Source organism: Macaca fascicularis, chromosome 1 (assembly GCF_037993035.2).
Source record: "Macaca fascicularis isolate 582-1 chromosome 1, T2T-MFA8v1.1".
NCBI classification, from domain to species: Eukaryota; Metazoa; Chordata; class Mammalia; order Primates; family Cercopithecidae; genus Macaca; species Macaca fascicularis.
In genome coordinates this window covers 198755723-198783590 of record NC_088375.1, presented here as the reverse complement: position 1 = coordinate 198783590, position 27868 = coordinate 198755723, and the positions used below count along the sequence as shown (strand labels likewise).

General features: G+C 54.6%; 1 protein-coding gene across 20 annotated transcripts; it reads left to right on the top strand.

Annotated features, from left to right (window-relative positions):
• Nucleotides 1-66: 66 nt before the first annotated feature.
• On the top strand, nt 67-27868 carry MAP7D1 (MAP7 domain containing 1). Of its 20 annotated transcripts, none has more exons than XM_074012237.1 (18): nt 67-249; nt 17706-18050; nt 18248-18316; nt 19167-19330; nt 20069-20183; nt 21601-21711; nt 22901-23023; nt 23120-23283; nt 23398-23543; nt 24874-25202; nt 25440-25617; nt 25706-25844; nt 25942-26046; nt 26281-26334; nt 26534-26576; nt 26681-26771; nt 26889-27082; nt 27263-27868. In XM_074012237.1, exons 2-18 carry the CDS (start codon nt 17777-17779, stop codon nt 27271-27273), a joined length of 2310 nt encoding a protein of 769 aa, XP_073868338.1. In that variant the 5' UTR covers nt 67-249; nt 17706-17776; the 3' UTR covers nt 27274-27868. The 20 variants fall into 20 exon arrangements, with proteins under 20 accessions (XP_073868338.1, XP_073868358.1, XP_073868312.1 ...); XM_074012221.1 differs by lacking the exon at nt 67-249 and adding an exon at nt 670-960 and having other exon boundaries at nt 25467-25617; XM_074012216.1 differs by lacking the exon at nt 67-249 and adding an exon at nt 670-960 and having other exon boundaries at nt 25467-25617; nt 26531-26576.

The window sequence follows — 27868 nt, the reverse complement described above, 5'->3', positions numbered from 1 at the left end:
CACCCAGTTTGGAGCCGGGAGGGACCCAGCAGATTAGAGACCTGGGTAAGGCAGCTGCGCAGGGCTGTAATTACCCTAGAGGAGCAGGGAAGACACAAGCCCAGGATGCCGGAGCAAGGGCGGCAGCAAGGCTCCAGGACCTCTCCCCAGCCCAGCCATCAGCAGGGGAGAGAAAGCGAAGCCCTTTCAGGGGCCTCCTTGTGACTCTCCTTCATGCCTCCCGACGTCCCCAGGGCCGCTTTGGTTTAGGTGGGTTTGAGAAAGAATTTGGACTCGAAGCTGCCCTCTCAGCCCCAGCGCCAGAGCCCCCAAACTCCAGGGTGGGAAAAGGGAGTCCCAGCCCTGCTCCCCCTCTCCCCCAGTCCCCGCGGCGGGTGAGTCACCCGAGCGCTCCCTACATAGTCCTCTGGCGCTGCGGCGCGTACCAAGGCGCGGACGCAGGGGGAGGCATCTGGCGCGGCGAACTCCTGGAGCCGTGGCGCCCGCTCGGCCGTGGCCGTGGAAGAGGCGCCGGAAGGCTGCGGGCGCGGGGCTCCGGGGCGGGGGCGGCGCGGACGGCGCGGGCGCGCGGGGCTGGGTCCCGGGGCGCTGCTGGGGCGGACTCCCCCGCGTCGAACTTGGTACGCGCCAGCGAGAGGCCAGGCCCAGCCCGGGCGGTACAATAGGGTTGGACCGAGGCCGGGACTGGGCCGGCGCCGGGCAGGGAACGGGATCGCGGCCGCAGCCGAGAGACCCTGGGCAACCGGCACCTCCGAGCCTCGCGGGCCACCTGCCTCGACCTTCCCCGGAGCGCCCCCGCCTCCGAGTTGTTGCTTGCCGGGCCGGGCGTGATGCGCCGCGGGACCCCTGTCCTGGCCGCTGGCCGCCGCCGCCGCCGCCGCTGAGACCCCGAGACCCCCAGTGACGCCGCAGCCATGGAGAGCGGCCCGCGTGCGGAGCTGGGGGCGGGCGCACCCCCAGGTATGCCGGGAGCCAAGCGGAGGCGAGATGGGGGTAGATGGAGGGGCTGCGGGGCGGCCGAGGATGAGGCCGGCCGGCTGGGCGGGGACCCCTCTGCCGCCGCGCCCTCTGACCACTTGGTAGTTTAAAAATAAAGGCTGCGGCGGCGGCGGCTCCCGATGCATCCTCTGACAGCTGCCCCCGCCCCCACCCCGGGTGCCGGACGCATCGGGCGTCGGGAACCGCGGGGACCCCGCGCGGGAGTTGCTGGGGTGACCCTTCTGCCCCAGCTTAGTGCCATCTCAGCTTCCCCGCCCCCACATCCCTTCCCGATCCACCCCGGGCCCTGAAGATCCTCTTCTACCGAGCTAGGGCTTCCGTCCCCTTCCCCATCCCCCGTGGCACATGTGACCCCAGCCTGAGTGTGTCGGGGGTCCAGATTCTCAGGCCTGGGCCCTGCATACCGACGCCTCGGCCTTAGTGCCCGTACCCTCACACCCTGGCCCAGACCTCGCCCCCACCCCATCCGTCCAGCTGCCGCGCAAAGGGCCTGTTGCTGCTGCGGGCCGGCGGGGAGGGGAAAGCAGGGAGGGGAGGGGAGAGGGAGGTCTCTAGCCGCGGCTGCCAAGTAACCCGCCGGATAAAGGCGAGGGGGAGGGGGAGGCGGCATTGTTTGGGGCGAGGGCGGGAGCTGGGGAGTGGGCCGCCTCCCCTGCAGCCAGGCCCACTCTGGAGCCCACCCAGCCCGATTCGGGGAGGAGGGGGACAGAAGTAAATCTGCTTCTCCTGCCTGCCCTCCTTCCCAGCCTCTCTGGGCCGGAATCTCTCACTAGAGAATGAGGTAAAGGCTCCAAGCCGGCACTCCCTGGACCTGCCACATCATTCCCCAACCTGAGGCTTTGAGACCTCCCCGCTTACTCTTTTTCTCTTTCTGCCCACACCTCAGACCACCAAAGCTCCCCCCGCACCGCTCACCCCACCAACCACCAGTGCTCAGGACTTCTGCAAATCCCATTCGGATCTGGGAGCAGCTGATGAGGGGGTGGGGACAGGTTTCTGGTTGGGCTTGGTTTTGGAAGGAGGCGATTTCTCTTTCTTCCTGGAAGGGGAGGGAAGAACATGATTACTGAGGACCCAAGTTCTGTTCCCATTGACTCAGGGGGGAGGTGGCTCCATCCCCACACCCCCATGGAGTCCTGAGCCTAATCCTGTCACCTCCCTGTCCCTTGGGGTGTGGGCCCAGGATGAAACAGTGTGTGGGTGCGGAGAAAGCCCAGGATAAGGTAGGGCTGATGGGCTGTGGATGGGCTCCTCCCCATGCCAGCAAGGATGCTTCTAGGGGACTGTCTGGGTATGGAATCTGGGAGAATGCGGAGGGGAGGCTACCATCAGACTGGTGGGTTTCAGGAGGCTTGTAGGCTGGGCTGGAAACAAGGGTGGCTGGGTCTGTCCCGGTTTGACTGAGCCTGAGAGGGGACACCCAGGGAGGCCCAGCCTGAATCCAACCTCAGCTTACTGGCCCTCTGCACCTGAGGGCCTCTGGTATATAGTTGGTGTATAGTTGGGGGCCTGAATGGGGGTGGTGACTGGGATACAGAGAGCTTGAGCTGTGGCTACTTTATAATTAGGATACTTGGGTAGGATGCCTAGACTGAATATGAGAGCATGGGTGAGATGCTTGGCTCTCCGGGGGCAGTGGGGAGGCTGGGTTGAGGGGGAGGGCTGGGTCAGGGGCCGGTGGGGGGACTGCATATAGGCTTCCTGCATTGGGAGGACTCTTCTATACACAGGGATCTAGATGGAGTCACATGAGAACCTGGATCAGGATAGTGGCGGTTCCCCACACAGAATAGTCAAAGGTGACAGGAGTCCTCTATGGGGCTTTGTGGGAGTAAATGTGCTCACAGCATGTGCCCTGTGATAGTCTAAGGCATGGGCCTGACACTCCGAGAGCATGTGACACGATCCCTGCTCCCTTTGAGTTCCTTTTTACACTTGGACACTGAGCAGTAACAGAGGGTGGCATGGGGTAGAGGACAAGTGTGGGGCCCACTTTCAGGTCAGAAAACCTGGATGGAAATCCCAGTTAGCCATGTACCGGCTACTGGATTGGAGCAAGTGACTTACCTCCTGGAGCCACGGTTTCTGCCCCTGGAAAATAGGGGCAGTATTGTCAATCTTGTGGGGTTAATGTGAGGGTTAGAGATGATGTAACTCAAGGAATCTGGCACGCAGACACCAGACACCTGCAATAAAGTGTTATTACCATTATTGTGGTTATGCTCCGGCAACCGGTGCCAGCAGGGAGGTATGAAATATAGAGGAGGGTGGGAGCAGGAATTGGGAGTCAATTTGTTTAAGAGCGTAGATTCTGGAATCAAACAGTTTAAGTCTCCACTTTGTAACTTACCTCTGTGTGATCTCAGTAAGTTGCTTAACCTAAGTCTTAAGTTTGCCCATCTGTAAAATGAGAATAATGCTAGAAATTATCTCATAGAGACATTGGCATCATTAAATTAGATGAACACAGAAAAACTTAGGCTAGGTCCTGGCACATAGTTAGTGCTCAGTAAGTGCTAGCTATTTGTTATTTATTGATTTATTTATTTTGAGACAGAGTCTTGCTCTTGTCACCCAGGCTGGAGTGCAGTGGCACGATCTCGGCTCTTTGCAACCTCCGCCTCCCGGGTTCAAGCGATTCTCCTGCCTCAGCCTCCCGAGTAGCTGGGATTACAGGCGCCTGCCTCCGCACCCGGCTAATTTTTGTATTTTTACTAGAGATGGGGTTTCGCCATGTTGGCCAGGCTGGTCTCTAACTCCTGACCTCGTGATCTTCCCTCCTTGACCTCCCAAAGTGTGGGGATTACAGGCATGAGCCACCATGCCTGGCCTAGCTATTTGTTTTTTGTTGTTATTTTTAATTCCGTCAGAAGCCTGAGATGTGATTGATTAGAATTATAGGAGGTAAGTATAGGACAAGAAGGCAGGGGAGAGGGGAGTTCTAGGCAGACATGAGCTAGGGTGTATCCAGGGATCAGAGGAGCCCCATACCTGAAGTGGGACACTGGGAATAGGAGAGAAGACCCAAGAAACAGGTGCAGCCGGCTATCTAGCACACCCATGCTGATGCCCCACCGTATGCCAGCTCAGTGCAGTCTATGTGGATGGCAGAGAAGTGAATCAGATGGAGTTTTGACCCTTGGGGAGGTCTTAACCTGGCCAGGGAGGCAGATGTGTTCACTGCAGGGAACCAGGTATAACGGTGATAGTGTGCAGTGGGCTGTGCTTATGGAAGGCTTCACGGAGGAGGCAGCATTTGAGATGGATCTGAAAGGACAAATAGACATTGGTAAGACTGGCACAGGGGGCTTTGGCCATACATCCAGCAGCCAGCTGGCTGGCACCTCCCAATGACGGCTTCCTAGTCCCTTCTTGGGCTGGTGGGCCCAATAATGAGGCCTCTAATGGGCCCCTAATGTGCAGTCATGCATATGCAAATGAGGTAGAAGGGACACTAGGCCAACGCAGGTCCCCTTTCCCAACAGGCTAGTGGGCAAGGGCTGAGGGAAGGGACTGAAAGCCGAGTCCAGACTAGAATGGCCATACTTGAGGGCCATCAGGTCAGGTCTCACGTCTGACCCAGGCTGGAAGTTAGGCCACAGGCAGCTAGGACCCACGTCCTTAGGTCCCTGCTGGGCCTTGGGGCTAGTAAGGGAGCCAACTAGCCAGGCCCAGATAATGCAGCTTTGTTGGCTGGTGGTAGCTCTGCCTGGCACCCAGGGGCACAGCCTTCAGTGTTTCCTCCACCACTTCTCAGCTGCAGCTCTGCCCTGAGGGGAGCAGAGAGCCTGGTAGGGCGTAGGGAACATGGTATTGCTGCCCTTACTAGCGCTCCTCAGCAGTTGTAAGAGATGATGTGAGCCAGCTAGAGACTCCCTGGTGAACCAAGTTATTTCCCATTAATTATCTCTGACTTATTATCTCCTACTCATTAAGGGCCTTCTCTGTGCCAGGCACAATGCTCAGCATGTCACGGGCATTGTCTCATTTGTTCCTCACCACAGTCCCATGAGTAGGGACTAGCATTATCCCCATTTTACAGATGAGACTCAGGAAGATGAAGTCACTTGCCTGAAGTCACTTGCCTAAATTCATACAGCTAGCAACTGGCAGAGGCAGGATTTGAACTCAAATCCGTCTGACTCTGAAGTCTGTGCCCCAAACCTCTAAGCTGAATTATGGCTAAGCCAGCCAGTGACAAGGTCTGGCCTGCTTCCCTCCCATGACTGGCCTGTGTGGGCATCTTGATCTTGGGGACCCCATAATCTTTTCTCTGGCAGGCAGAGGTAGCCCCAGCAGAGTCCTGGGTCCTCTGGGAAGCCTGCTAGGTTGAAGCCTAAGCAGTTGAACCAGGAGGAAGGCCCTGGACCCAGGTAGTGGTAATAGTCCAGCTGAGGGGCATCTCCAGGCCTTGGCCTGAGGTTGGGCCTCTGTCTTCAGCGCCTCGGCAGCCCTGCTGGGGCTGAGGGAGGGATGTGGTGGGGCCCAGGCTGCGGGATGGGGTCATTTCCTGCCGCCTAAAATAACAGGAAGTGGGTGCTCCTGATTGGAGGCTGGGAACAATGGCCGCCAGCCGGGCCAGAGAGCTCCTTCAGATCTGTAGTCTCAGTTGGGTTCCCGGCTTTATCACCCCCAGAAGCCGGTGGCCTGGTCCCAGTGCCCCACTGCCCAACTGCTGGAGCAGGCTGCCCCCCGCCAGGGCACTCCCTCTCGGAACCGGCTTAGCTCTGTCCAGGCCAGGGATAATGCTGCCCCTAAGGGTACCTCCTTTCCCGGTCCCACAATTCGGCATTCCCCAGAGTTGTCCTTTCTACCGACCTCCTATTCTCCCCGCCCAGATCTCTCCAGGAGAGGAAACCCAGGAGGCTGTCCCCACTGGGATGCAGGCAGAGTAAAGACAGTCACGCTGATCGGGTGCAAACCCCAGCCTTGCTACTCACTAGCTGTGGAGCTTAAGCAAGTGTCTTAATCTCTGAGTCTGTTTCCTCGTTTGTAAAATGGGGTAATAATATCTACCTCATAGGATTGTGGCAAAGATTAAATGAACTAATGAGTTTAACGTATTTAGCTGTGCCTGACAAAAGCATTAGCTGTTACTCTTGTTAATTGGACTTTCTCTGGGCCCAGGGAAATAATTTGCTCAGAAGGAGCAGAAGTGACCTGGAGATGTGGTATACATATTCCGGGGACTTTGTGTTTCTGTGTGCTGTATGTGTCTCTGAGGCTTTGTCTGTGCCTTAGAGGAGGTACCTGGCCCTGTACTTGTGTGGGTATGTCTGTGTGTCTCAGATATGTGTAGAGTTTTTTGTTTGTTGTTGTTGTTTGGTTTTTTGGTTTTTTTGTTTTTCTTGTTTTTGAGATGGAGTCTCGCTCTGTCGCCCAGGCTGGGGTGCAGTGGCGCGATCTCCGCTTACTGCAAGCTCCGCCTCCCGGGTTCACGCCATTCTCCTGCCTCAGCCTCCCGAGTAGCTGGGACTACAGGCGCCCACCACCACGCCCGGCTAATTTTTTGTATTTTTTAGTAGAGACAGGGTTTCACCGTGTTAGCCAGGATGGTCTTGATCTCCTGACCTCGTGATCCGTCCACCTCAGCCTCCCAAAGTGCTGGGATTACAGGCGTGAGCCACCGCGCCCGGCCTGACCTGTGTAGAGTTTTGAATCCCACTAAGTCTGTTTCCTCTGCATGTGTGTGTGTATGTATGTGTGTGTGAGTGTGTGTGTGTGAGAGTGTGTGTGTGTGTGAGAGAGAGAGAGAGAGAAGAATGTGTCTTGTCTCTTGCCATTGTGCAGGCCCTGTTTACATTGTCTGGTGTCTGTCTCTGTTGTGTGCGCATGTCTGTCTCCCCGTGTGTCTCTGCCCTCTGCCTGCCTCTCTGTCTTCACCTGCTCTAGTGTTGTCACCTAGGAATCTGTGTGAGGGCCAGGAGGGCTCTTGCTAGAGGTGCTGATCTCTGTTCTGTCTTCTCTCGGCCTCATGCCTCTCCCATGCTTCCTGCCTGAGGTGCTGTCTGTGCACCCCCCACCCCACAACCAGCCCTCACCCAGGCACTCCCTTGCGCTGCCCTTGGAGGTGGGCTGCTCTCCCCCACCTCACTTCCAGCCTCCTGGGAGCCAGCCTGGGCAGGAGCCTGCCTTCCCTACATTCCTGTGCTCTGAGCTCAGTGCCTGCTTGCCCCACCTGCACCCTTGACTTTTGTAGGGGAAGTCTCCCTGGGGGAACCACGGAATCACTTCCTTCTTCAGAGAACACGCAGGAGCTTCAGGGCGGGGTGATGTGACCCGCCCACCAGAAATAGCATGACATAAGGGTTTTGAGGGTTTTGTCATCAGACAACTCTGGATTCAAATCCTACCTCTGACACTGACATGCACAATCCACTTAATCTGTCTAAGTGAGTTATCTCACCTGTGAAATGGGGGCCATCATAGAACTATCCTTTTAGGATTGTCATCAGAATCACATGAGATAAGGGAAAGTGCTTGGTTCATGTTAGAGCTTCAGTAAATTAGTTTGGGCCTGGAAACTGGCTGGGGACATGCAGGCTCTGAGATGAACATGACATTTAGTGTTTAGAGAGACTAAACTTTGGAGCAGCTTGAGGGTCTAAATACACACTAGCTAGGTAGCTTTCTACAGTACCCCCACCCACACATCTACATGCCCAGCCACCCACCCACCCATCGGACATTCATTAAACAGACACAGAACTCCCACTCTGTGCCAGACAGGTCCTGTATAAGACTCTGGGGCTGCAAAAAGGACTAAGACTGAGTTTCTTCTCTTGATAAGCTCTCACACTGATGGGGCAGGGGGTGGCAGGCAAACAGAATAGCTAGACTGAGTTATCAGTGTTGTGAGAGGAATATTTGGCCCAGCAAGAGTTGTTGGGGTGGGAGGAGGGAGAGACAAAAGGAAAGGACTGCCAGCTCCCAGAGGATGGAGATGGGGTGTTAGTATTCTGAGACATGTGAGAGTCTCTCTGAGGGACTTGGCCCTGATCTTTCTTTCTTTTTTTTTTTTTTTTTTTTTTTTTTTGAGACGGAGTCTCGCTCTGCCACCCAGGCTGGAGTGCAGTGGCCGGATCTCAGCTCACTGCAAGCTCCGCCTCCCGGGTTCACGCCATTCTCCTGCCTCAGCCTCCCAAGTAGCTGGGACTACAGGCGCCCGCCACCTCGCCCGGCTAGTTTTTTGTATTTTTTAGTAGAGACAGGGTTTCACCGTGTCAGCCAGGATGGTCTCGATCTCCTGACCTCGTGATCCGCCCATCTCGGCCTCCCAAAGTGCTGGGATTACAGGCTTGAGCCACCGCGCCCGGCCTGGCCCTGATCTTTCTGCAGACCCCAGGCACAGCCCTTCTTGGGGCTCTTAGGAAGACAGGACTTTTTGACCCTACAGTGCAACCCACCACTGCACCTTTGCCCCACTAATGCTCTTTGTTCCAAGAAATAAATACAAATTATTTGTCTCTTATCTCGTTCTTAACAAATACTTCTGGTAGATATTAGTGTAGCAAAATAAAACCGACAGTGGCAAAACCTCACAATCTGGCATAGACCAAAAATAAGATAAAATTAAGTAGCCGAAGGATCATATTTGATGGTTAAAAACGAGAATGATCATATATAGATTAACCGTACTGTATAGATAACTAACCAAGGAGTTAATTGGCTTAATGTGATTTGCTCCACATAACACTGTCCCAATGACATTTCATCAGGGTTGGCATAATTGTGAAGAAAATATTTGTATTCAGGGTCAACAGTGTGCCAGGTCACAAGAGGAGTTCCAAACTTCTTGTTTGCCTCTTGAGAGGTTTTTCTTGTTGAGCTGCTGGAGTAAACACTCATTATTATTTTTATTAACTTCTACCTGTGTGGCTTAGTCCAGGAAGCTGTCCAAACACTATTGAGATGGAGTTGTTTTGCTTCTCTTCAAATGTTTATCTTTTTGCAATAAGTTGCCACATAGATCTATACTTTTTTTTTTTTTTTTTTGAGACAGGGTCTGATTCTGTCACCCAGGCTGGAGTGCAGTGGTGCAATCTCAGATCACTGCGGCCTCCACCTCTGGGTTCAAGGGATCCTTCTCTCAGCCTCCCAAGTAGCTGGGACCACACGTGTGCACAACCACGCCCAGCTAATTTTTGTATTTTTAGCAGACATGGGGTTTTGCCATTTGCCCAGACTGCCTCTGAACTCCTGGGCTCAAACAATCTGCTCGCCTTGGCCTCCCAAAGTGCTGGGATTACAGGCATGAGCCACTGCACCCAGCCTGGATCTACTCTTTATTAAAGTAAAAATCTTCTATATGCACTTGCTTTAGGCTAGGGCAGCCTCATAGTATAGCACTTTATTTGTGCTGTACTGTTTATTCAACTATTTTATGACTGTCTCCATGTACTTGGCACTGTGGTAGCTGCTGGCGATGAGGCAGTGAGCAAAGTAGAGATGGCCAGCTCTTGTGGGTCTCCCTCACCTTCTAGGAGGAGGCTGACGATAAGGAAAAAACCATGCAAGGAAGTTTAAAATCATAACAGTGACAGTGTTGCAGAGGTACATGAGGCCATGGCTATATAAAACAAGGGAATTTATCCTAATCAGAGAAGCCAAGGAAAGCTTCCATGAGTAAGTGATGACTGAACTAACATATGAAGGGCAAATAGGAGTTAGCTAAGAAAATAGGGAGAGTATGTGCAAAGGCCCTGTGGCAGGAGGCAGTGTGGATGGTCATCAGCATTAAAGGAAGGTCAGTGTGGATGGAGTTCAGAGAGCAAGCGGGGAGCAGGGTAGGAGATCCAAGAAGCAAGGGGAGGGAGTCAGGGACTTCAGACTATACTGGACTAGTAGGGTGAGTTCAAGAAGAGGAAGCCACTGGCAAGTTTCAAGTGGCAAAGAGTACCATGATCAGATTTGTATTTGCTGTGGCTGCTCAGTGGAGCAGACAGTGGGAATGGGTACAGGCGAGCAGTGAGAGGACTTTGTAGTCATCCAGGTGAGAGCGATGATGGTGGTGACGGTATCAGCCTGGGTGGAGTTCATTCATTTCTTCCTTCAGCAGATGGTTACGGAGCACCTATATGCCAGGCTCTGTTGGCCCTAGAGATAGACCAGCTAACAAAATAGGCAAAAATTTGTGCCCTCATAGAGATTATATTGTAGCAGTGGGAGACTGTTAAAATGGTGTTAATGCCGGCCGGGCGCGGTGGCTCAAGCCTGTAATCCCAGCACTTTGGGAGGCCGAGACAGGCGGATCACAAGGTCAGGAGATCGAGACCATCCTGGCTAACATGGTGAAACCCCGTCTCTACTAAAAAATACAAAAAAACTAGCCGGGCGAGGTGGCGGGCGCCTGTAGTCCCAGCTACTTGGGAGGCTGAGGCAGGAGAATGGCATAAACCCGGGAGGCAGAGCTTGCAGTGAGCTGAGATCCGGCCACTGCACTCCAGCCCGGGTGACAGAGCAAGACTCCGTCTCAAAAAACAAAAAACAAAACAAAATGGTGTTAATGCCTATGGAGAAAAAGAAGCCTTGGAAAGAAAAATCTACAGTTGGAGCTGGGAGGGAGACTTCAACTGCAGTTTGTAGTTTTATTTTTTTTTCTTTTTCTGAGACAGCATCTTACTCTGTTGCCCAAGCTGGAGTACAGTGGTACAATCATCGCTTACTGTAGCCTCAAACTCCTGGGCTCAAGGTATCCTCCTGCCTTAGCCTCCCGAGTAGCTGAGACTACAGGTGTGCACCACCATGCCCAGCTGTTTTTTACTTTTTCGTTGAGATAGGGTCTCGCTGTGTTGCCTAGGCTGTTCTCAAGCTCCTGGCCTTAAGTGATCCTCTCACCTTGGCCTCCCAAATTGCTGGGATTACAGGTGTGAGCCACCTTGCCTGACCTTTATTTAATTTTATTTAAAATTTTTCTTTTTTCTTTTTTTTTAGAGACAGGGTTTTGCTTTGTCACCCAGGCTGGAGTACAGCACCATGATCATAGTTCACTGTAACCTCAATCTCTATTTCAACACGTCATGACGCCTGGGTAATTAAAAACATTTTTTTAGAGATGGAATCTCACTGTGTTGTCCAGGCTGATGTCAAACTCCTGGCCTTAAGGGATCCTCCTGTCTCGGTCTCCCAAAGTGTTGGGATTACAGGCATAAGCCACCATACCAGGCCTGCAGTTTGTAGCTTTTTTTTTTTTTTGAGACAGAGTCTCACTCTGTCGCTCAGGCTGGAGTGTAGTGGCAGGATCTCGGCTCACTGCAACCTCCGCCTCTTGGGTTCAAGTGATTCACCAGCGTCAGCCTCCCAAGTAGCTAGGATTACAGGTACATGCTACCACATCCAGCTAATTTTTGTATTTTTTAGTAGAGATAGGGTTTTGCCATGTTTACCAGGCTGGTTTCGAACTCCTGACCTCAGGTGATCCACCTGTCTTGGCCTCCTGAGGTGCTGGGATTACAGACATGAGCCACCGCACCCAGCCCAGTTTGTAGTTTTAAATAGGGGCTAAGGGAATACTCCATTCAAAAGTGACATCAAAGTAAAGACCTGAAGGAGGGGAGGGAATGAGGCACGCAGAATCTGGGGGCAGATAATTCAAGGCAGAGAAACAGCCACTGAGGAAATACTGTTTCCTCAGTGCAAAGCCCTGAGGCGGAAACCTCCCCAACACCCTTAAGGGACAGTGACTGAAAACTTGAGCAGGGGGAGAAGAGGAGAGAAGGTCAAAGAGGTCAGGATCTGCTGGGCGCGATGGCTCAAGCCTGTAATCCCAGCACTTTGGGAGGCCGAGACGGGCGGATCACGAGGTCAGGAGATCGAGACCATCCTGGCTAACACAGTGAAACCCCGTCTCTACTAAAAAATATAAAAAACTAGCCGGGCGAGGTGGCAGGCGCCTGTAGTCCCAGCTACTCGGGAGGCTGAGGCAGGAGAATGGTGTAAACCCGGGAGGCGGAGCTTGCAGTGAGCTGAGATCTGGCCACTGCACTACAGCCTGGGCGACAGAGCGAGACTCCGTCTCAAAAATAAAAAAAAAAGAGGTCAGGATCCTGGGGAGTCCTTGATAGGCTAATGTGATGACTTTGGCTTTTTCTTCCGCTCAGACCAGGAGTCTTTGCAGGATTTTGTCAGAGGAGTAATGTGATCTTTTTTTTTTTTTTTTTTTTTTTGAGACAAAGTCTTGCTGTGTCGCCCAGGCTGGAGTGCAGTGGCACGATCTCCGCTCACCGCAAGCTCCACCTCCTGGGTTCAAGCAGTTCTCCTGCCTCAGCCTCCCAAGTAGCTGGGACTACAGGCGCCCGCCACCACGCCTGGCTAATTTTTTGTATATTTAGTAGAGTTGGGGTTTCACCGTGTTGGCCAGGATGGTCTCTATCTCCTGACCTCATGATCCGCCTGCCTCAGCCTCCCAAAGTGCGGGGATTACAGGCATGAGCCACCGCGCCCGGCTAATCTGACTTATTTTTAAACAGAATCACTCTGGCTACTGTGTTGAGAAAAGACCCAGGGGAAACAAAGACTGGAGCAGGGAATCTTTTATCAGAGCTGGTAGTAGCTCTGACCCAAGTGATAGAAGTGGAGACAGTGAGAAGTGATTAGATTTGAGATCTGTTTTGAAGATAAAGGCAGAAGGATTTCCTGAGAGATGACACACGGGGTGTGATGTAGTTGCCATTAACTGAGATGGGGGAAATGGGGAGAAGTAGGCTTTTGGGGGAAGAGCAGGGGCTCCGTTTGGGATGTGTTAAATTGGCATCTGTGAGACACCCAGGGGTATCAAGCAGGGAGTTGCAGGAGTGAAACTAGACCTCAAGGGAGAGGCCTGGGCTAGAGACACAAATTTGGTTGTCGTCAGCAGTGATGGTATTTAAATGTTAGTCTGGATGAGGTCACCAAGGGAGTGTGTGTCGACAGAAAAGAAATGAGGTCCTCCACTCAGCCCTAGGGCACTCCAGTGCTGAGAGGTTGGGAAGTTCAGGCAGGATCAGCACAGATGACTAAGAAGTGACAGTCAGCAAGGTAGAAGGAAAACGAAGAGAATGTGCTGTCTTCAAAGCCAGGCAAAGACAGTGTTTCAAGGAGCAGTCAGAAATCAACGGTGGCAGATGCAGCTGCATAGTGGCCAAGGAAGATGAGGGCTGGAAACTGCCTGTTGGATTTAGCAGCATGGAGGTCCTTGAGAAGTGCAGTGTTGCACAGCAGTGGGGGTAAGGCCTGGCCGAAGCATTTCCTCCTGGCAGAGATGGGGAGATGTGGATATATTCTTCAGGGCAGGTGCTGCTTACCAAGCCCCTGCCAGGTGCCACCAATGACATACCCATCTGTACCAACTCCCTATGTGTACCAACAACTCCATGAGAGAACTGTGGTTACACAGGCTCAGGGCTTGCCCAAGGTTCACCTGGAGACGAGGTCCTCAGTCAGGCCTGTCCGACTCTGAAGCCTATGACCTTTCTGCTCCACTGCATCTGATGGCTGGGTGCAGGTTCTTCCAAACCTCACTCCTCTACCTCCTCCCAGCCTCCCTTCACATGGCAAGTCGGGACCTAGCTGGGGACTCACTGACTGTCTTGCCTGGTGGGTGTGATTTGCCTAGGTGTAGACAAACACCTGCCTACCAGTTTTCCTTGCAACACCTGCAGCACGCACAGGTGATTGGAGAATGCAATAAACAGGCCTCACCCTCAACCTTCAAGCTTCATACTTACTCACCCAGGCTTTGGCTTCAAACAGTCCTGAGTTCAAATCCCAATTCTGGGCCGGGCGCGGTGGCTCACGCCTGCAATCCCAGCACTTTGTGAGGCTGAGATGGGCGGATCACGAGGTCAAGAGAGGGAGACCAGACTGGCCAACATGGTGAAACCCCATCTCTACTAAAAATACAAAAATTAGCTGGGTGTGGTGGTGCATGCCTGTTGTCCCAGCTACTCTGGAGGCTGAGGCAAGAGAATCGCTTGAACCTGGGAGGCGGAGGTTGCAGTGAGCTGAGAGCGCGCCACTGCACTTCAACCTGGCAACAGAGTGAGACTCCATCTAAAAAAAAAAAAAAATGCCAACTCTGCCACATACTAGTTGTATGACTCTGTGCGGATCAATTAGCAGGTTGGGCCTTGGTTGCCTCACTTGTATAATGGGGATTAAAAGTCTCTGCCTCTCAGAGTTGTGAGGACACAGGATGCATCACTGTTAGTGAATAGTAAGCACTCACTAGGGTGAGTAACTGGTTTTGTTGACTATTGGAATTGGTAAAGGAGTTTGCAGCTGGCTGGGAAATAGATTAGCAGTGACCAGGCAGCCGTCTCCTGCTGGTATGGGAAAAGATGGGTCTTGTCATGGTGCCTCAGAGTTGGTGGAGTTGGAGGGGTAATGGGGGAGACAGGGCCTCAGCTGGGGCTCTTGCCTGGAGCCCAGAAAGCTGGGTGGGAAGGAATGAGGGAAAAACAGTGTGAGCCTCAGATAATTTATTGCATAACACCTATTCCCTCATACTGTCAGTGAGGATTAAAACTAATAACATAAGCCAGGCGCGGTGGCTCACGCCTGTAATCCCAGCACTTTGGGAGGCCGAGGCGGGTGGATCACGAGGTCAGGAGATCGAGACCATCCTGGCTAACACAGTGAAACCCCGTCTCTACTAAAAATCCAAAAAAGTAGCCGGGCATGGTGGTGCGTGCCTGTAGTCCCAGCTACTTGGAGGCTGAGGCAGGAGAATGGCGTGAACCCAGGAGGCGGAGCTTGCAGTGAGCCGAGATGGTGCCACTGCACTCCAGCCTGGGTGACAAAGCGAGACTCCGTCTCAAAAAAAAAAAAAAAAAAAACAACTAATAACATATAAGGCCAGGCGCAGTGACTCACACCTGTAATCCCAGCACTTTGGGAGGCTGAGGTGGGCAGATCATTTGAGGCCAGGAGTTCGAGACCAGCCTGGCCAACATGGCACAAACCCATCTCTACTAAAAATACAAAAATTGGCCAGGTATGGTGGTTCATGCCTGTAATCCCAGCTACTCAGGAGGCTGAGGCACAAGAATTACTTGAGCCTGGGAGGCAGAAGTTGCAGTGGGCGGAGATCACACCATTGCACTCCAACCTGGGCAACAGAGTGAGAATTTGACTCAAAAAAAAAAGAACTAATGCGTATAAAAATTATGAGGCTGGCCACGGTGGCTCACGCCTGTAATCCCAGCACTTTGGGAGGTCGAGGCGGGCAGATCACCTGAGGTCGGGGGTTCGAGACCAGCCTGGCCAACATGGTGAAGCCCCATCTCCACTAAAAATACAAAAATTAGCTGGGCGTGGTGGCAGGCACTTGTAATCCCAGCTACTCGGGAGGCTGAGGCAGGATAATCACTTGAACTTGGAAGGCAGAGGTTGCAGTGAGCCAAGATCATGCCACTGCACTCTAGCCTGAGCAACACAGCAGGGTTCTGTCTTGAAAAAAAAAAAAAAAGCCGGGCGCGGTGGCTCACGCCTGTAATCCCAGAACTTTGGGAGGCTGAGTCGGGTGGATCATGAGGCCAGGAGATCAAGACCATCCTGGCCAACCAAGTGAAATGCTATCTCTACTAAAAATACAAAAAATTAGCCAGGCGTGGTGGCGGGCGCCTGTAGTCCCACCTACTTGGGAGGCTGAGGCAGGAGAATGGCATGAACCCAGGAGGTGGAGCTTGCAGTGAGCCAAGATTGCGCCACTGCACTCTAGCCTGGGCGACAGAGTGAGACTCCATCTCGGAAAAAAAAAAGAAAAGAATGAAAAACGTTTCCTTAGATGAAGCTTCCCACAGATGCTGGCCCTGCTTCCTAAGCCCAAGTTGGTAGCTGTGTTCCCATTGATCTCCTCAGTGCCTGGATGGTAGCAGCAGATGGCACCAGGACTCAATATACAGAAACTTCTGTTTGGGAGACCAGGAGGCTTCATCAGACCAACAGGGAGTGCTGTTTGCTGGCATGTGGATAGTGCCAGGCACTTTGCTGACATTCCCTACTAGCTTGGCTTATTATCCCTGTTTTACAGATATCAAAACTGAGGCTGAGCCAGGCATAGTGGTAGGTACCTGTAATCCCAGCTACTTGGGAGACTGAGGCAAAAGGATGTCTTGAACTCAGGAGTTTGAATCCAGCCTGGGCAACATAGCAAGACCCTATCTCTTTCTTTTTTTTTTTTTTTTTTTTTGAGACGGAGTCTTGCTCTGCCGCCCAGGTTGGAGTACAGTGGCCGGATCTCAGCTCACTGCAAGCTCCGCCTCCCAGGTTTACGCCATTCTCCTGCCTCAGCCTCCCGAGTAGCTGGGACTACAGGTGCCCGCCACCTCGCCGTCTAGTCTTTTGTATTTTTAGTAGAGACGGGGTTTCACCGTGTTAGCCAGGATGGTCTCGATCTCCTGACCTCGTGATCCGCCCGTCTCGGCCTCCCAAAGTGCTGGGATTACAGGCTTGAGCCACCAAGCCCGGCCGCAAGACCCTATCTCTTAAAAAGTAAAAATTGGCCAGGCACAGTGACTCACGCCTGTAATCCCAGCACTTTGGGAGCCTGAGGCGGGCAGATCACGAAGTCAGGAGATCGAGACCATCCTGGCTAACACGGTGAAACCCTATCTCTACTAAAAATACAAAAAATTAGCCGGGCATTGTGGCGGGAGCCTGTAGTCCCAGTTACTCGGGAGGCTGAGGCAGGAGAATGGCGTGAACCTGGGAGGCGGAGCTTGCAGTGAGCCGAGATCATACCACTGCACTCCAGCAATAAAAATAAATAAAAATTAAGAAAAAGGGACTTAAAGGAACTAACTAGACCCTTAAAAATTCCCTAGCAGCAAGCGGACTTGGGGGGAAACAAAACAAAACAAAAAAACCTGAGGCTGAGAGAGGTTGGCTGGCTTGTCCATGGTTGTCTGCTGGGGAAGCAAGCCCTCCCTTCCCATCCTCATCTGACTGACTCTCAGGCCTGTCTCTCAATGGCCCCACATGTGTATATGTCAAATTGTGTGGCTCCCTTCCTTCACTTCGATGTCTTTTACAGGGTTCCTACAATAGTCATATGTTAAAAGCACAAATTTGGGGTAGCTTGTTGCCAGTGGGAATCTTCACAACAAAGCATCCCACTACAGCCCATACTTACGTCCTTCCTCTTGGTCAGTCCCATGTTCCCAGCACTGGCACCCTCTGTGAACAGACCTTGGGTTGGGCACAGTCACCCAGAGATAAAGCAGAAAGGAGAGGGAGGCAGACATGGAAACAAATCGGTGCGTTTGGTGTCTCAATAAGTGCTGCAAGCTTGTTCTTAGCTTTTCCAACACACCCTGCTCCATTCTGCCCCTTCGCATATACTCTTCTCTGCCAAGATCTCTCCTCCTCGTTTTGCTGACTCCAGCTTATCCTTCGGATCTCAGCTTGGTTGTTACTTCTTCAGCAAGCCCTCCCCATGTAGGTTAACCATCTCTGCTGTGCTGCCCCAGACATAGTATTTATTCTCTACTGTAGTTGCCTAGCTATTTGTCTGTCTGCCCTACTAGAGGGTAAGCGCCACAGAGGCAGGGATCATGGCTATTTTCTCACTATTATATCATGAGTATCTGGAACAGGGCCTGGCACATAGAAATAACTCAAACACACGTGAATGAAGAAGTCAGTTGAACAAGGGAGAGGGCCACATATTGAGCTGATGGCACAGATGTGCAATCTGACCTCTCTCCTCTCTTGTGTTGGTCTTTCAGTTGTGGTCGCCAGGACCCCCCCAGAGCCAAGACCTTCTCCAGAAGGTGACCCTTCCCCCCCACCACCACCGATGTCAGCCGTGGTCCCTGACACTCCCCCGGACACCCCACCTGCCATGAAGAATGCCACTAGCTCTAAGCAGCTTCCACTGGAACCAGAGAGCCTCTCAGGGCAGGTCGGGCCTAGGCCAGCCCCCGTGCAGGAAGAGTCCCCTTCCTCTGAAGCAAAGAGCAGAGGACCCACCCCACCAGCCACGGGCCCACGGGATGCCAGACCTCCTGGAAGGAGCAGCCAGCCATCTCCAACAGCAGTGCCAGCCTCTGACAGCCCTCCCACCAAGCAAGGTGTGTGTAATGATCCCGGCCTGGGCCTAAACCCCTTGGCTCAGGGTCCTGGCCCTGGATCATGCCAACTGAAAGAGTCCTGTTTGCCCTAGAGGAGATGAGGAAAGGATGGGGTGAGGCCCAGAGGGAGGGATCTGAGGCTGACTCCTCTTTGGGGACAGCCTTTTGACCTGTCTGTTCTTGTTCCCTCTGCTCAGAGGTGAAGAAGGCAGGAGAGAGACACAAGCTGGCAAAGGAGCGGCGAGAAGAGCGGGCCAAGTACCTGGGTGAGTGCGCAGGAAGTCTCATCATCATCTTCATCATCATGATCAGCATCCTAATAATAACACCAACAGGCTGGGTGCAGTGGCTCACGCCTGTAATCCCAGCACTTTGGGAGGCCGAGGCGGGCGAACCAAGCATGAAGAAACCCCGTCTCTACTAAAAATATAAAAAATTAGCCGGGCATGGTGGCACATCCCTGTAATCCCAGCTACTCAGTAGGCTGAGATAGAAGAATCACTTGAACCTGGGAGGCGGAGGTTGTGGTGAGCCGAGATTGCGCCAATGCACTCCAGCCTGGGCAACAAGAGCGAAACTCCGTCTCAAAAAAATAATAATAATAATACCAACACTTCTGCAACACTTAATTATGTGCACTGCGCTAAGAGCAGGACACGCATTATCTAATTTAATCCTCAACCCATTTTGAGGAGGAAACAGAGGCTCAGAGAGATGAAATCATTTGCTTAAGCCACACAGCTAGTACAGTAGCTGAGATTCAGACCCAGAAGCCTCCTGTCACCCCAGATCTCATGCATGCTCTTAATCACAGTATGTGGACCTCTGTCTGGTAGCCCCCCAAGTCAGATGGGGATCTTGCACTAAAGCATTCATTTCTCCTTCAATCCTGAGAGCCCATAAGGCCAATGGAGGAGAAATAGGCCTCTCCTGCGTCCTGTCTTCAGTAAGCCTCTCAGTTTGAGGGGGTTGTCTCAGACTGAAAGCTCCACCTAAGCAGGCAGGAGAAAAACCCACCCAGGATGTGGGTAGCAGGGCTGGCCACTTGGAGGAAATGTCCTTGGCCCAGGCCTGCTGCAGAACCCTTCACATGCCACTGGGCTCCTTTGTCCACAGCGGCCAAGAAGGCAGTGTGGCTGGAGAAGGAGGAGAAGGCCAAGGCGCTGCGGGAGAAGCAGCTCCAGGAGCGCCGGCGCCGGCTGGAGGAGCAACGTCTTAAAGCCGAGCAACGTCGTGCAGCCCTGGAGGAACGGCAGCGGCAGAAGCTCGAGAAAAACAAGGTGCGGCATGGGTCTCCATGAATCCGTGTACACGTGTGCTCACTGTCTGCATACTGGTGCAGTGTGTATGCATATCCATGTTCACGGCTCTGCATTATCTGTGTCTACGTGGTCCTATTTGTGTTCACATCTACAGTTGTGTCCCTGTGTTAGAATATCTGGGGACCTATGCAACTGCAGGTACATTTGCTTCTGAATGTGCCACTGTAGGCCCCTGTAACTGTTTACTGTCAGTACCTGTGTTCGTCCGTGTGCCCCATGCGTCTGTTTGTGTGTCTGCAGGTATGCGTCTGTGTGAGCGTGCCTAGCTCTGTCATGTGGGTAAAGCCCTAGCTTGAGTGCTGGTGAGGAAATGAAGGAAATGGCCACCTGGCCCTACCTGGGGGGCCTCAGGCTAGAGGGAACACATAGCCCCAAGGTCAGGACCCTCAGTGCCTGAGATACGGCCTTGCCTGGGAGCCCCAGGTAGGGAGAGTCCCACCAAATCATCAGAGAAGCAACTCATACACTCAGGAAATGACTCAAGAACAGTGAAAAGCTCCCCAAGAACAAGTCGAAAGGGATCTTGGTCCTTAATCATAGCAAGGATTTAGTAACCTTGGATACCTGCAATGAGTCAGGAAAAGACTCAGAGGGAAGGGAGTGGGGGAGGCATTGACACAGGAGGAAGAAGGGCCTCTATCCCAAATTCAATGAATGTTTTCAGTCCACATCTCTCTTCTCCCCACCTTCCCCCAGGAGCGCTATGAAGCAGCCATCCAACGGTCAGTGAAGAAGACATGGGCCGAAATCCGGCAGCAGCGCTGGTCCTGGGCAGGAGCCCTGCACCACAGCTCTCCAGGACATAAGACCAGTGAGTAGGCTGGAGGGGCTGGGGAGTGGGTGGGCAAGGCTGGGATGGCAAGTAAAGGAAGGGAACAACTTCCCTACAAAGAGCTGGTGGCTCCCTGCAGCAGGTGTGCCTTGCTTTATGTGACTTGTGTCTTCTAGAATGGTCCGTAAGCCAAACTGTCCCTTTCCAAGGACTTCCACTATCAAATCAGAGAAGGATTCTCTCCATTTGGTTTGCTCTTCAAACCTCTGTCATTTTAGGATTAGCCTTCTTTGCGCCTGTCAATTATTATTAGTTGTTGATACATAAAAGACTTTAATGCCCTACAGACACTGGATCTTAAAGAAACTGTCACTCCTTGTCTCAGAAGGTAGATTTTTGTCTCTGAGTTTTCTCCACGTAGGGCCACCATGGATTTTGGTCTGATTCTTTGCTGGCATGTATGTACCACTGTGCTTGGATGTCTTTATGCAATGGCAAGTTTCAGTATTTCTAGCTGTGTATCTTCGGTGTATGTGCTCCTGGACCCGTGCATTGTGTGTCTTAATATATGTTTGCCTTGGCGTGTTTGTGGCCTTGTGTACCTCAGTGAGGGCTCCTAAGTCAAGACAGACTTGGGTTCCAGCTCTGGCACTTGCAGCGCGACCTTTAACTTCTTGAAGTCTCACTTTCTTCATCTATAAACTGGGGATAATGCTACTACTTGCCCCTGAGGTGGTAGATAGATGTTTGAAGGATCAAATGAGGTCACATGTGTGTGGTGCCCCACACAGTACCTGGCACATGGTAAGCATCAACAAATGTGAGCTGCTACAAATGTCATGATGAGGTTGCTTCGATGTGTTTGTGGCTTGTGTGCATCTGGGTCTGACACACTATCTGTTAGTGTTTGTGTCTCTGTCCCTGTGCATGTCTGCACACATGTGTGCATGCCAAAGTATCTGCCACTCTATATGCCTGTATCTGCATGTCTTTTTGTGATTCTGGATGAATACGTGGATTTGTGCAAGTGACTGTGACTGTGTAGGTCCTGTTTAGGAGCGTTTTTGCATTTATCCCAGTACATGGGTGTTGTATCCGTAACGCGTTGGCTGGGCAGTGTCAGCAAGTGCCAGTGCTGGGGGGTTATGGGGAGGTTGCAGTACCCAGCCATAAGGAATGGCTTCCTTGGTCTGGCCAGGAAAGCTGTAGTTTCTCTAGTTTTACTCATCTCCCCCCTTTGTTTCTTCTCCGTCGGCTCCCCCAAGCCAGGTTGTCTCTGGTCACCTACCTGCCACCCTCCCTCTCCCAGGGCCAAGGCTGCCTCCTGCTCCTCATCCTAGCCTGCCCACTCCTCCCTCTCCCACCCTGCCCTTGGAGCATCCTGCATGGAAGGCCTCGGTGCCCCCCACTGGCTCCTGCCTGGCCCGGCCCTAATGCCGTGTCTTTTCCCCTCCAGGTGGGAGCAGGTGCTCCGTGTCGGCAGTTAACCTGCCCAAACACGTGGACTCTATAATCAACAAGCGGCTCTCAAAGTCCTCTGCCACGCTCTGGAACTCCCCCAGTAGAAGTAAGAGAAGGCCCAGCCCTTCCCCCTCCAGAGCCCCTTGTAGCTCCCACCAAGTTTCCTCCAGAGCTCAGCAAGAACACCAGGTCCCTGGAGCCCTCACATACTCCAGGTCCCCATCCCCACTCTACCTTACCCAGGGCTCTGTGCCCCTCGGGGGAGCCGGCATATGGGTCTGGACCCTGAGGACAGAGGTTGCCCTGTAGGAGAGGAGAAGGGAGACAAAGCACAATGCCTCAGAGGGCAGGAAGTCTGGCAGGGGCCTCAAGAGCAAGTTGGAGGTGGTGGCTGGGGGTGGGGACAGGCAGGCAGCCTTTTCTGCAACCACAGCCAGCTGGCCTGGCCAACCTTAGCCAGGTGGCATTGTCCCCATGTGTCAGACTGGCCTGGGTGCTGTGGGGTGGAGGGGTCCCTCATTCTGGCTCTACCCTAAAGGGCCCATGCAATCCTGCCCTCTCTGCCTTCAGAGCCCCAACCATGGGCTTGGCTGGTTCCAGAGTTGAGGCAACCAAGGTGGCATAGCCCCTGCATTCCCACCATGCCCTGGTGCTCATATGTGAAGGAGCCATGGTGGGAGTTATTTATAAGTTTCTCTTGCATTTGTTTGGTTGCTTTGTTGCCTAGCAACCAAATCAGCTGCTGTACCAACCCCACCTGACTGAGGCTTAAAAATAGCCCAGCAGCTGAGGGGACAGAGCAGGGTGGCCTAGGGCAGGCAGGCACCCTAGCAGCCTCTCCTTGGCACAGGACTGCTAAAAGCTGGGTCACAGGAGCACAACGACCCTCACTGTCCCAAATCCATGGGACAGCTTCAGCTGGGTCAGCCCTCTGAGAGCAGGAGGGGCAAGACCTTACACTGGGACATGGCAGAGGGCAATTGGGTCTTCTTCCAATCCTGGATGGCTCCTTCCTATATGCACGGTTCAGGGCCCTTTCACCTGGGGACCGTTGTAGGCAGGGACCCTCATCTGATGCAGGATGTTGCCCTGGGAAGTGTCTGGTTGCCTGGGTCTGCAGTGGAAGTCCAGATCGTAGGGAGGACAAGTGTGGCCCCGGTGTGATTGTGGGGAGAGGCCTCCCGGGTGAGCAGCCTTGGCCTTGGCATGGGGATGGTGCCTGGTCTGCCCCCATGCCTCTCCCTGCCTCCTGCGGCCCCCACAGTGACCGGCTTCGCCTGGCCTTCTACCCCCAGATCGCAGCCTGCAGCTGAGCGCATGGGAGAGCAGCATCGTGGATCGTCTGATGACGCCCACCCTCTCCTTCCTTGCTCGGAGTCGCAGCGCGGTCACACTGCCCCGCAACGGCCGGGACCAGGGTAGGGGCTGCGACCCTGGGAGAGGCCCTACGTGGGGCCGGGCAGGGGCCATCCTGGCGCGCGGGCCGCAACCCGACCGCACTCATCCCTCTGCAGCCGTGCCGGTGTGCCCGCGCTCGGCCTCCGCCAGCCCTCTGACGCCGTGCAGCGCCCCCCGAAGCGTGCACCGCTGCGCCCCCGCCGGTGAGCGCGGGGAGCGCCGCAAGCCCAGCGCCGGGGGCAGCCCCGCTCCGGTGCGCCGCCGGCCGGAGGCCTCGCCGGTGAGTGGCTCGACTGGTTCGAGCGGTCGCGCAGGTGGGACAGGCAGCCTGGAACTGGGGAACGCGGGCGCTGCTGACCTCTACTCTCCTCTTCCGTTCCTTCTTCCCTGCCAGGTGCAGAAAAAGGAGAAGAAGGACAAGGAGCGGGAAAACGAGAAGGAGAAGAGTGCACTAGCCCGGGAGCGCAGCCTCAAGAAGCGCCAGTCGCTGCCCGCCTCACCGCGCACCCGCCTCTCCGCCAGCGCCACCTCAGAGCTCAGGTGGGCGCGGGCGGTGCGAGGGACCCTGCCCCTCACCGGGTCATTTATTCATCACTCACAAATATTTATTGGGCATCCCACCTCTAGAATGCAATTTCCTTGAGGGCAAAGTTCTCTCTGTTTTTTTGTTTGTTTGAGACAGGGTCTCCCTCTGTCACCCAGGCTGGAGTGCAGCAGCACAGTCTCGGCTTACTGCAGCCTCGACCTCCCGGGCTCAAGCTATCCTCCCACCTCAGCCTTCCAAGTGGCTGGGACTACAGGCGCGCCACCACACCCAGCTAATTTTTTGTGTTTTTTGGTAGAGGGAGGTTTCACCACGTTGTGCAGGCTTATCTCGAACTCCTGAGCTCAGGTGATCCACCTGTCTCGGCCTCCCAAAGTGCTGGGATTACACGTGTGAGTGTGAGCCACCTCGCCCAGCCTCCATTTTTTTAAATTGTTTTCTTTTTTTCCTTTTTTTTTTTTTTTTTTTTTTTGAGACGGAGTCTGGCTCTGTCACCCAGGCTGGAGTGCAGTGGCGCGATCTCGGCTCACTGCAAGCTCCGCCTCCCGGGTTTACGCCATTCTCCTGCCTCAGCCTCCCGAGTAGCTGGGACTACAGGCGCCCGCCACCTCGCCCGGCTAGTTTTTTGTATTTTTTAGTAGAGACGGGGTTTCACCGTGTTAGCCAGGATGGTCTCGATCTCCTGACCTCGTGATCCGCCCATCTCGGCCTCCCAAAGTGCTGGGATTACAGGCTTGAGCCACCGCGCCCGGCCTCTTTTTCTTTTTTTTAAGTATTTTGGTTACTGAAGTACCGCATCATCTAAAACAGTGCCTGGCACCTGGTAACCACTCCGTGAATGCCTACTGAAGGCAAGAGTAGTGCCTCACGCCTGTAATCCCAGCACTTTGGGAGGCCAAGGGGAGGATTGTTTGAGCCCAGGAGGTCGAGGCTGCAGTGAGCTAGGTATGATCATGCCACTGCACTCCAGCCTGGGGGACAGCCAGATTCTGTCTTAAAAACAACAAAACCTGCTGAATGAATGGACCTTACAGGTAGCACTCATGGTGCTGAGGACACGTTGCTGAGCTAACCCTGGCGTGGTTTTTTTGTCTTATTAAACTTACAGGCTATTGGTGGGGCACAGACAATAGTCAATCCCACAGAAACATATGTCATTACAAACTGGGGTATATAATCTAAAAGGGAATGGTGCGTTTCTGTGAGAGCAAGGGGGAGCGGTGCTGATGTAGGCTGGAGGAGGGGGCACCTCCCAGAGGAAGGGACAAGTTCTCAGCGTGTGGGTGTGTGTGTCTCCTAACTCTTCCCTTTCCCCTTTTCTCTTAGCCCCAAATCCAAGGCCCGGCCATCCTCTCCCTCCACATCCTGGCACAGGCCTGCCTCCCCCTGCCCCAGCCCAGGGCCAGGCCACACTCTGCCTCCAAAGCCACCGTCCCCGCGAGGCACCACTGCATCCCCCAAAGGGCGGGTTCGGAGGAAGGAGGAGGCAAAGGAGAGCCCCAGCGCCGCAGGGCCCGAGGACAAGAGCCAGAGCAAGTTCAGGGCCAGTGACGAGAAGGAGCCAGCAGCCCCAGCCTCACCGGCACCTTCTCCGGCGCCCTCGCCCACCCCATCCCCGCCCCAGAAGGAGCAGCCCCCCGCGGAGACCCCTGCAGGTACGCATGAAGAGAGGGGAGGGGTGAGCCTAGCCAGAGAAGCCAGCTTCTCCTGCGTGGGGATGTGGGCCGCCAGAGATGCCTGAGGACTGGGAGTGGGACATGGAAGAAGGAGACTCCTGCCCTCAGCAGTCCCAGGCCCACAACACAGGCCGCTGGGAGCTGACGGCAGGAAGGGATGCTGGCGGTGCCTGCGTGGGTGTGCTGACTGACGCCTGGTCCCGGATCCCCCTCCAGACGCTGCTGTCTTGACCTCACCCCCAGCCCCTGCTCCCCCGGTGACCCCTAGCAAACCAATGGCCGGCACCACAGACAGAGAAGAAGCCACTCGGCTCCTGGCTGAGAAGCGGCGCCAGGCCCGGGAGCAGCGGGAGCGCGAGGAGCAGGAGCGGAGGCTGCAGGCAGAAAGAGACAAGTGAGTGCGCCTCGGGGACTGAGGGGGCCCTGGTGGGCGCTGGAGAAGAAGCAGAGTCCGAGCCTGAGCCGTTTGCTCCGTCCCCCAGGCGAATGCGAGAGGAGCAGCTGGCGCGGGAGGCCGAGGCCCGGGCGGAGCGGGAGGCGGAGGCCCGGAGGCGGGAGGAGCAGGAGGCACGAGAGAAGGCGCAGGCCGAGCAGGAGGAGCAGGAGCGGCTGCAGAAGCAGGTGCCCCCGGCGGGCGGGCGGGAGGCGGCTGGGCGCGGGCGCCGCGGGCCGGGAAGGCTGGAGTCAGGTGCCCCACGCTCATGGGGGTCTTTGGCAGAAAGAGGAGGCCGAAGCTCGGTCGCGGGAAGAGGCGGAGCGGCAGCGTCTGGAGCGGGAAAAGCACTTCCAGCAGCAGGAGCAGGAGCGGCAAGAGCGCAGAAAGGTGTGCGGACGTGGGCTGGGATTGGTGGGCGGGCCTGGGCAGGGCGGCCAGGTGGGCGGGGCCTGGGCTTAGAGCGGGTGGGACGGAAAAGCGCTGGGGCAGATTCCAGCTCCTGTCCTGGAGAGGGCTGCTATGAACTGGGAGGCCCTAAGACCACAAGGCCGGGGCTGACTGGTGGGAGGTTTAGGATTAGGGGCGGAGCTCGAGACTAACTGATATGCGGCCTCCAAACAGCGTCTGGAGGAGATCATGAAGAGGACTCGGAAGTCAGAAGTTTCTGAAACCAAGGTCAGAATTTCCCCGAAGGGCAGTGCTGGGCGTGGGGGCCGGGGTGGGAAAAGGAGGCTGCGGAAAGGCATCTACGGCCAAGGAGAGCGGGGCTGTCGGGGAGGCCGCTGCGGCCCGGGCAAGGGGAGGGCAGAACTCAGTCCTAAGTGGATGGGACCGGCTGTCCCTTGAGCCTGACTGCTCTTCCTCTTCAAAGCAGAAGCAGGACAGCAAGGAGGCCAACGCCAACGGTTCCAGCCCAGGTAAAGCCCCGTTCCCCTCACCTCCCTTCCCTTTGCCACCCTCCTCCTCCATCCTCACCTCTCTTGCCAGCCCTTGGCTGATGGCGCCTCTTTCCCTGTGACAGAACCTGTGAAAGCTGTGGAGGCTCGGCCCCCAGGGCTGCAGAAGGAGGCTGTGCAGAAAGAGGAGCCCACCCCACAGGAGCCTCAGTGGAGGTACCAGCTTCCAATCCCAGGGTCCCAGAGCAGGGAGGCAGACTGCAGCTGGAGCTGCGGGGTAGCCTGGGCTTTCCCGGGAGGTGAGCTGCTGAGCCTTGGCCTCTGCATCCACAGTCTCCCAAGCAAGGAGTTGCCAGGGTCCCTGGTGAATGGCCTGCAGCCTCTCCCAGCACACCAGGAGAATGGCTTCTCCCCCAAGGGACCCTCTGGGGACAAGAGTCTGAGCCGAACACCAGAGGCACTCCTGCCCTTTGCAGAGGCAGAAGCCTTCCTCAAGAAAGCTGTGGTGCAGTCTCCGCAGGTCACAGGTAGGTCTCCTGATTCCTGGACCTAGCTCTGTTCCTCCCAGCAGCCTTCCCTGTACTCCCTAGCCCTGCCTTCTCTTCTGGCTCTGCCAGGCCCCCTCTCCTGCTCCGCCTTGAAGACCCCCAGCTATCTGGGTTTGAGTGCTGTTTGCCCTGACTGTTTCCTTTCCCCTTTTTCCCCAGAAGTCCTTTAAGAGGATTTGCCTTGGATCCGGGCACAGCTGTAAGGGCTCCTCTGCATCACCTACCAGGATGTCTGGAGGAGAAAAAGACAGAGCAAAGTTGGAAGTGGCCTGGGCCCCTGGGGGTGGGTCCTCTCTGTTGTTTTTAATCTGCACCTTATAGACTGATGTCTTTTTGGCTGGAGCCAGATCTGCCCCTCAGTGCATTTGTGTGCTCGCACGCGCAGACATCCCCTCTCCCCCATACACACACATACACTCACAGCCTCTCTGGCCTCTTCCCTTGGGGAGGGGCCACCTGTAGTATTTGCCTTGGTTTGGTGGGGTACAGTGGATGTGAATACTGTAAATAGCTTGTGCTCAGACTCCTCTGCGTGGAGAGGGTGGGTGCAGGAGGCAGACCCTCCCCGCAAAGCCCCCTGGGGAGATCTTCCTCTCTCTATTTAACTATAACTGAGGGGGATCCCAGGTCTGGGGATGGGGGACACCTTGGGCCACAGGATACTGGTTGCTTCAGGGGTACCCATGCCCCCTGCCCTTGCCTGGAATCAGTGTTACTGCATCTGATTAAATGTCTCCAGAAATAAAGTGAGAATAATTCTGCCAA